The sequence below is a fragment of the Mandrillus leucophaeus genome, unplaced genomic scaffold, assembly GCF_000951045.1.
Source record: "Mandrillus leucophaeus isolate KB7577 unplaced genomic scaffold, Mleu.le_1.0 Scaffold17, whole genome shotgun sequence".
Classification (NCBI taxonomy): domain Eukaryota; kingdom Metazoa; phylum Chordata; class Mammalia; order Primates; family Cercopithecidae; genus Mandrillus; species Mandrillus leucophaeus.
The window spans coordinates 4,059,780-4,069,383 of NW_012101698.1; the positions used below are offsets into that span (position 1 = coordinate 4,059,780).

General features: G+C 41.5%; 1 protein-coding gene across 2 annotated transcripts in view; it reads left to right on the plus strand.

The window, feature by feature from the left end:
• The window catches only part of AP1G1 (adaptor-related protein complex 1, gamma 1 subunit), a 90,784-nt gene that overhangs the window by 16,893 nt on the left and 64,287 nt on the right, over nt 1-9,604 (plus strand). For both annotated transcript variants that reach the window (XM_011976736.1, XM_011976737.1), the window contains exon 2: nt 8,785-8,988. In XM_011976736.1, the coding sequence (XP_011832126.1) occupies nt 8,788-8,988 (201 nt within the window). In that variant the 5' untranslated portion in view covers nt 8,785-8,787. The remainder of the gene's footprint in view (nt 1-8,784; nt 8,989-9,604) is intronic.

Sequence of the window (9,604 nt, forward strand, 5' to 3'; positions counted from 1 at the left end):
TTTTTTTTTTTTTTTTTTTTTGAGACCGGGTCTCACTCTGTCACCCAGGATGCAGTGTCACAACTTACTGCAGCCTCAACCTCCAGGGCTCAGGCTATCCTCCTGCCTCAGTCTCCCAAGTGGCTGGGATAGTAGTCGTGTGCCACTATGTTCGGCTAACTTTTTTTTATTATTTGTAGAGACAGAGTTTCCCTTTGTTGCTCAGACTATATACAACATTCTTCACAAGATTTTACAATAATGTTTTGTTACTTGAGTGGTTAAATATGCCTTTAAGCAGGTTAGAACAATTAGTAATTTTCTCAGGTATATATTCTATAACTGATCAAATAGGTCTTAATTGTTTAGCTCAAGGCCTTTTTTGTTTACTTTAAAATAAACTCTTTAAAGTTAACATATGGTAAAATTGACTCTTCTGGTTTGCTGTTTTACAGTTCTCTGAGGATTTTGTTTTTGTTTTTTTGTTAATTTTTTTTTGTTTTTTGTTTCTTTGAGACAGTCTTGCTCTTGCTCTGTTGCCCAGGCTGGATTGCAGTGGTGTGATCTTGGCTCACTGCAATCTTGCCTTCTAGGCTCAGGCAATCCTCCTGCTTCAGTATCCCAAGTAGCTGAGACTACAGGTGTGTGCCACCACGCCCAGCTAATTTTTGTATTTTTTTGTAGAGACAGTTTTTTGCTATGTTGCCCAAAATGATCTTGAACTCCTGGGCTCAAGCAATCTGCCCACCTTGGGCTCCCAAAGTGCTGGGATTACAGTCATGAGCCATCACGCCTGGCCTGGTTCTGTGAGTTTTAATTCATGTATAGGTTTATGTAAACATCACCACAATTAGGATATAGTTTATTGTCTCAGAAAAATTCTTACTGTCCCTTTTTAGCCATCCCCCAACTCTAACTACTGGCAACCACTGATCTGTTCTCCATTGCTATAATTTTATCTTTTCAAGAATATCATATAAATGGAATTACTCAATACGTAACCATTTGAGACTTTATTTCAGCATAATGCTTAGAACTGTGTATGTTATGGTGTGTGGTAATAGTTTACTCCTTTTTATTGCTACATAGTATTCCATTTTATAGATTTACCACATTTTGTTACAGTTTTTGGCAATTATGAACAGAACTTCTCTAAACAGTTTATGTACAGTTTGTGTGAACATAAACTTTCATTTCTCTAGGGTAACTTCCGATTACTGGGACATATGCTACGTGTATGTTTTAGTCCATAATCAGCTGCCAAACAGTCTTCTAGGGTGGCATATCATTTTGCATCCACACCAGGAATGTTTGAGAGTTCCAGTTGCTCTGCATCCTCCCAACATTTGATATTTAGCCAGTCTAATAGGTGTCAAGAGATTCTTATTTTGATATTAATTTGCATTTTTCTAATGCCTAATGTAGTTGAGTATCTTTTCTTTTTCTTTTTTCTTTTGTGATGTTGTCTTGCTCTTTCACCCAGGCTAGAATGAAGTGGCACGATCTCGGCTCACTGTAACTTCCGCCCCAAGGATTCAAGTGATTCTCCTGCCTCAGCCTCCCGAGTAGCTGGGATTAACAGGTGCCTGCTACCATGCCCGGCTAATTTTTGTATTTTTAGTAGAGACAGGGTTTCACCATGTTGGTCAGGCTGGTCTCAAACTCCTGACCTCAGGTGATCCACCTGCCTTGGCCTCCCAAAGTGCTGGGATTACAGGCATGAGCCACTGCGCCTGGCCTCTAATTTTTGTGTTTTTTAAATTTATTTATTTTTGAGACAGAGTCTCATTCTGTTGCCCAGGCTGGAGTGCATCTCGGCTTACTGCATCCTCCACCTCATGGGTTCAAGTGATTCAAGCAATTCTCATGCCTCACCTGCTAAGTAGCTGGGACTGCAGGCATGCGCCACCACACCCAGCTGATTTTTGTATTTTTAGTAGAGACAGGGTTTTACCGTGTTGGCCAGACTGGTCTCGAACCCTTGGCCTCAAGAGGTCTACCCGCCTCTGTCTTCCAAACTGCTGGGATTACAGGCGTGAGCCACTGTGCCTGGCCTAATTTTTGTGTTTTTGGTAGAGACTGGGTTTTGCCTTGTTGCCTAGGCTGGTCTTGAACTCCTGAACTCAAACGATCTGCCCACCTCGGCCTCCCAAAGTGCTAGGGTTACACAGACATGAGCCGCTGCTCCTGGCCGTGTTCTGTTCTTGTTAGTTGGGGTATTCTATAAATGATAGTTTTGTTAGTTAATGTTAGATACATTTAGTTGATGCCGGTCTTCAGGTCTTCGTATTCTTGCTGATACTCTGTCTACTAGTTCTGTCGATTATAGAGGGAGGCATGTTGAAGTCTTCTAACTATAATTCGGTATTTGTTTATTTTTCCTTTTATATCTATTTTTGTTTTATGTATTTTTAGCTCTATTGTTACATACATTCACAACGAGGATTTGTTGTTGTTTTTGGTGAATTCTCTCTTATCAATCAGTGGGTGGATAGAGAAGAGAAAGGAGAGTGATTTGTCCCATGTTATTGGGATTAAGCTCCATTGATCAGAGAAAAGAGGTCTCCTTCTCCAGTTTTTAGTGTCTACCTGTCTGTCACTGTTATTGCTGTTCTGCTACAGCCATGGGTATTGCAGTATTGCCTAGGGGTGGGGTAGGGGGATGGAAGTGGTTGGGGGAATAAAGGTCCAAGCAGAGAACTTCTGTTGTCCTTGATCTTTCTTTTCCTGCTCCTTGTACCAGAAATGTTTTTTTCTTTGAGCTCTTTCTCTCTGCACCCAGTGAGTACTTCTTGGTTTTGCGCTGCTGTTGGATTCCAGCTTGACAGCAAAACTAGAGGACAAATGACGATTTTTTTTCTCCAGCCCACTTTCTGTTACTTACTTTTCAGAGTCCTCAAGAAGCTGTGGCATACATTTTGTCTAGGATTTATAGTTGCATCCAAAGGGAGAGACAAGGTGGAGTGTGCTTGTTCCATCTTTCCTAGAACCAGAACTTTGATCTTAAAATGTTTTTTCAATGCTTAATTTTTTTCTTTTTTTGAGACGGAGTCTCTGTCGTCCAGGCTGGAGTGCAGTGGCATGATCTCTGCTCACTGTAACCTCCGCCTCCCGGATTCAGGCACTTCTCCTTCCTCAGCCTCCCGAGTAGCTGGGATCACAGGCACGTGCCACCACGCTCGGCAAATTTTTGCATTTTTAGTAGAAATGGGGTTTTGTTAACCAGGCTGGTCTCGAGTTTCTGACCTCAAATGATCCGCCCACCTCGGCCTCCCAAAGTGAGCATGAGCCACCGTGCCTAGCCTCAATGCTTGCTTCTTTACTGTATGTTAACTTTTGTTTTTCATCCATGCCTATTTAAGATATTTTCTGGTGATAAGTAAATCAAATAGTAGTAAGCTATCAAAATTCAAAGAAAAAATTACTGCTTTTCTCTAAGCTAGAGGCAGCCTATTATTGGAAGAAGAGGACTGAATTGGGGCGTCACCAAAGGTGAGTCAGGCCAGTAACTAACTCTGTGACCTTGTACAAAGTAGTTAAAGCCTGTATCCTCAATTTCCTCCATAAAAAGCTAGTGGCAAGAACTGTATTTCTGTGATTCTGTGAGTGATAGCTGGGAATTTACTCTAGATAACTTGTTTTTCTCTCAGCTGGCTTAAAACTCTTATGATTATTTTCTCAGTTGTCTACATGTTTTAGGTCTAGATTTAAGCTTTTTTCCAATGGTCTTTTCGTTTAGTTTGTAGGATCATTGAGGCCTCGGTAGAGAAAAGTTATTTTCTTCTTCTTTTTTTTTTCTGAGATGGAGTTTCGCTCTTGTTGCCCAGGCTGGAGTGCAGTGGTGTGATCTTGGCTCACCGCAGCCTCCGCCTTCCGAGTTCAAGTGATTCTTCTGCCTCATCCTCCCGAGTAGCTGAGATTATAGGCATGCGCCACCACTCCTGGCTCATTTTGTGTTTTTAGTAGAGACGGGGTTTCTCCATGTTGGTCAGGGTGGTCTCGAACTCCCGACCTCAGGTGATCTGCCTGCCTTGGCCTCCCAAAGTGCTGGGATTACAGGCGTGAGCCACTGCGCCTGGCCTGTATTAGGCCATTCTTGCACTGCTATAAAGAAATACCTCAGACTGGGTAACTTGTAAGAAAAGAGATTTACTTGGCTCATGGTTCGTCAGGCTTTACAGGAAGCATAGTGCCGGCATCTGTTTCTGGGGAGGCCTCTTCTTTACTCTTGGCAGAAGGCAAAGCGGGCACAGGCACTTCACGTGGCGAAAGCAGGAGCAAGAGAGAGAGAGTTGAGGAGGGGAGATGGTGCCACATACTTCATATGAACTCAGAGTGAGAGGTCACTTATTGACAAGGTGATGGCTTATGGTGCCACAAACGTTTAAATGACCATGTCTCATGTGAACTCAGAGTGAGAGCTTGCTTATCAATGAGGGAATGGGCGAAGCCATTCATGAGGGATCCCGCCCCAATGATCCAAACATCTCCCACCAGGCCCCATGTCCAGCATTGGGGATTACAATTCAACATGAAATACGGGCAGGAGCAAGTATCCAAACTGTATCACTGTCTCCTCTCTCTCTCCTCAGTATTTTTTTTTTCCTTGAGTATTTTAAAACCCAAGCAATCATATAATTTCCTCTGTAAACGTATTGTACATTTTTATAATGTTGGGAGAACTTCAGCCTTGGAGTTTTAAGACCTGGTCAGGTGTTAGGTTAGCTCTGTCCCTTATTACCTTTGTGATCTTGAGGAAGTTGCATAATTGCTTTGAAATGAAGTTTCTTCATGGGAAAAATGGGGATAATGATCTCTACTTTTTTTTTTTTAAACGGAGCCTTGCTCTGTCAGCTGGGCTGGAGTGCAGTGGCGTGATCTCCACTCACTGCAACCCCCACCTCCTGGGTTCAAACAGTTCTGCTTCAGCCTCTCGAGTAGCTGGGAGTACAGGCGCATGCCACCACGCCCAGCTAACTGTTTTTGTATGTTTAGTACAGATGGGATTTCACCATGTGGGCCAGGCTGGCCTTGAACTCCTGACCTCAAGTGATCCACCCGCCTCGGCCTCCCAAGGTGCTGGGATTACAGGTGTGAGCCACCGCACTCGGCCAGTGATCTCTACTCTTAATTTCAAGATAGTCTAAAGGAAAAAATGAGATAATAAATGTGAAATAATTTTATAAACTTCAAACGCTAGACCTTTGAGTATTTTTATTACAAAGTAACAAAAACAACACTATACAGATAGCTTTATATAGTAGTTTAAGACACACAACCTTAAAGGAGACAGTATGGCTCCTCTTGGAGGAGCATATCAGTACCTAGGGAGTTTTTCTAAATCCATAATGCGCTAATCCCTACTTTGAGGATTAATGCTATACTGACTGGGATATCCTCCTGGTGTGCTGGGTTAGAAAAACATTGAGAATCATTGACTTAAGGATTCTACAGGTAATAAGTACTGAAAAGGATCGTAATGATATCTTCATCAATTTTACTATCGTTTAAAATGTTCTTAGTCAGCATTGTTGACTACACATGATACACAGTGATGTGTTTTTTGTTTGTTTGTTTGTTTTTTAATTGGGAACAGAGTCTTGGTCTGTCACCCAGGCTGGAGTGCCGTGGCACGGTCTCAGCTCACTATCAGCCTCTGCCGCCGGATTCAAGCGATTCTCGTGCCTCAGCCTCTGGAGTATCTGGGATTACAGATGTGCGCCACCACGCCCAGCTATTTTTTTATTTTTTTTTAATTTTTAGTAGAAACGGGGGTTTCACCATGTTGGCCAGGCTGGTCTCGAACTCCTGACCTCGGGTGATCCGCCAGCCTCGGCCTCCCAAAGTGCTGGGATTACAGGCGTGAGCCACTGCGCCCAGCCACACAGTGATGTTTTTTCCATCACTGTGGATTAGCTTTGTCCTAGAATTTCACGTAAATGGAATCATATAATATGTACTATATTGTGCCTGCTGCCTTTGCTTAGCAGAATGTTAGCTTAGAATGTGTTTGAGACTCTTTTATGTTGTGTATAACTGGTTCTATTTTATTCTAATAAATATTCCATTATATGGATATACCATCATCCATTCACCTGTTTATGGACATTTGGATTGTTTTCAGTTTTTGGCAGTTATAAATTAAATTTCTATGAACATTTTATGTACAAGTTTTGGTGAAGATACATATTTTCTTTACTCATGGGTAAATACGTAGGTAAACATTGAGTAGATTTGCTGAATTATATGCTAAGTGTATGTTTAACATCGTAAAACCCTGCCAAACTGTTTTCTAAAGTAGTTGAACCATTTTTATTCCCATGGGCACTTTATGAAAGTTCAGTTGTGCTATATCATTGCCAAGTCTTGGTATGGCAAGTCTTTAATTGTAGCCGTTTTTGTGGTATCTCATTATGGTTTTCTTCTTTTTTTTTTTTTTGTAACTGCAGTGATCTGTCATCATGGTTTTAATTTGGTTTTCCCTGCTAACTAATGATGTTAAGCATCTTTTCATGTGCTTACAACCATTCTTATGTTTTTTCGAGAAGTGTTTGTTCTAATATTTTAGCCTTTTTTTTTGTTTACCCACTTTTTTTTTTTTTTTAAGACGGAGTTTCGCTCTTCTTGTTCAGGCTGGAGTGCAGTGGTGCGATCTCGGCTCACCACAACCTCTGCCTCCCGGGGTGCAAGCGATTCTCCTGCCTGAGCCTCCAGAGTAGCTGGGATTACAGGCATGCGCCACCATACCTGGCTAATTTTTTGTATTTTTAGTAGAGACAGGGTTTCTCCATGTTGGTCAGGCTGGTCTTGAACTCCCGACCTCAGGTGATCCACCAGCCTCGACCTCCCAAAGTGCTGGGATTACTGTCGTGAGCCACCACGCCCAGCCTTTTTACCCACTTTCTAATTAAGATTGTCTTATTATTGAGTTGTAAAAGTTACATACCCTGAATGCAAGTCCTTTGACAGATATGTATATTGAATATTTCTCCCTTTCTGTGGCTTGCCCTTTCTTCCTTTCTCTTTCTCTCCTTCCTTCCTTCCTTCCTTCCTTCCTTCCTTCCTTCCTTCCTTCCTTCTCTCTCTTCCCCCCCCTTCCTTCTTTCCTTCCTCACTCACTGCAACCTCCACCTCCCAGGTTCAAGCGATTCTCCTGCCTCAGCCTCCCAAGTAGCTGGGATTACAGTCATGTGCCACCACACCTGGCTAGTTTTATATTTTTAGTAGAGACAGGTTTTCATCATGTTGGCCAGGCTGGTTTCAAACTTCTGACCTCAGGTGATCCTCCTGGCCCAGCCTGCTAAAGTGCTGGCATTACAGGCATGAGCCACTGTGCCCAGCTGGTGTGCCTTATTTTCATAATGATGTCTTTTGAAGAGCAGAAATTTTAGACTTTGATAAAGTCCAGTTATCAAGTTTTTCTTTTATACTTCATGGTTGTGTGTAAAGTCTCTCTGTTTAACCTGTTTGCAAAGATTTTCCTCTGTGTTTTCTTCTGGAAGATTTTTAGTTTTAGCTTTAACTTTTAGGTTTGTGATCCATTTTTAGTTAATTCTTGTGTATTGTGTGCGGTTAGGATTGAGGTTAATTTTTTTGCCCCATGGAGAGATATAGTTGCCAGTACCATTCATTGAAAGACTATCTTGCTCCTATTGAATAACTCTGGTCTCTTTGTTAAAAATCACTTGTGCATATTTGTATGGGTTTATTCCTCAGCTTTTAGTTTTGTTTCAGTCTATTCTTTTTTTTTTTTTTTTAAACGGAGTTTCACTCTTGTTGCGTAGGCTGGACTGCAATGATGCGATCTTGGCTCACTGCAACCTCCACCTCCCGGGTTCAGGCGATTCTCCTGAGTAGCTGGGATTACAGGCATGTGCCACCATAGCTGGCTAATTTTGTATTTTTAGTAGAGATGGGGTTTCTCCATGTTGGCCAGGCTGGTCTCAAACTCCCGACCTCAGGTGATCCACCCGCCTCGGCCTCCCAAAATGCTGGGATTATAGGCGTGAGCCACCGTGCCTGGCCTGCTTCAGTATATTCTTAAATTCAGTTAGTTCCACATTTCCCTGATTACTATAGCTTTGTAGTAATTATTGAAATTAGATGGTGCACATTCTGTTTTTTTTTGTTGTTGTTTTTTGTTTGTTAACAATTATTTAGGCTGTTTTATGTCCTTTGTTAACTTTTTTTTTTATTTTTAAAAGATATTCATGACACTAATAGCCTTATTTTCTGTGATTAGTTTATTTTTTCCTCATCACATTTTCAAAGTATATGCAGTGTACTGAGATGATTACAGTTTGTCGAATGTGTTTTAATCTGACAATTGGTCTTCTCAATCTCTCATATTTTGTTGAGTTGAGCTATGATTGTGACCATATTTGTTTTTGTTGAGCTATGTTGTGTTTAACAGCAGTTGAACAGAAAATATCTATCTTTTTTAAGGTTAGGCATAGACCTTTCCTTATTACTTTAAGGATTGAGTAAAGATTTGAGTTGTATTAGTTTCTGAGATATTTTGATATTAGTGATGGACTTTACATATTTAGTGTATTCTTTGTCTTATTTTGCTTAATGTAATACTTAACCATTTTTGTTTGTAGCCTTTCCAGAAATGTACAGAGTTGAGAGGTCTGTATGTAATAGCTTTGCTGAAGCTTAGCAAGCTTTGTTTAGCTTAGCTGAGCTGGATTTGGGAAGTCTTGAATTCTTAAAAACTAGTCAGAAGTTTAAATGTGAAGTTGTGTGAATAGTTTTGGTAGTAAAAAATGTGAACATCTCTATTTAATGTCTTTGCATATCCAGAGGATGCCAGCCCCCATCAGATTGCGGGAGCTGATCCGGACCATCCGGACAGCCCGAACCCAAGCTGAAGAACGAGAAATGATCCAGAAAGAATGTGCTGCAATCCGGTCATCTTTTAGAGAAGAAGACAATACATACCGATGTCGGAATGTGGCAAAATTACTGTATATGCACATGCTGGGCTACCCTGCTCACTTTGGACAGGTAGGCTGGGCTGAGACTACATGTAGCAAGGGTATTCTTTGACATTGTTGCTCAGGGATTGTCCATCTTTTTCTGGTGGGGAGGTGCCTTTGATAGCCTTGTAGTCTGATTTTTGTGGAATTGAGGGTAAGATTGAGAGAACAAGCTGCAGATCCAGAAAGGCATGATACTGCCATCAATTATCCTTTCCATTGGGAGTCTGATTATGCGGATGAGAGAATGTTTTAATGGTGACAGCCAGCTTGCTTAAAGATTGACCAGGATTATGTGATTGTTCAGCCAGAGTGCCTGGACTATAATGAATATTTAAGAAAATGTTTCTTGCTGGGCATGGTGGCTTATGCCTGTAATCCCAGCTACTTGGGACACTGAAGTGGGAGAATCACTTGAGACCAGGAGTTTGAGATCAGCCTGGGCAACATAGTGAGACCCTGCTCTTAAAAGAAAAAAAGAAAAAAGCCCGGTGTAATAGAGCATGCCTTTAGTCCCAGCTGCTCAGGAAGCTAAATCAAGAGGATTTCGAGTTTCGAGGCCTCAGTGAGCTATGATTGCACCACTGTGCTCCAGCCTGGGCAACAAAGTAAAATCCCATTTCTTTCTTTCTTTTTTTTTTTTT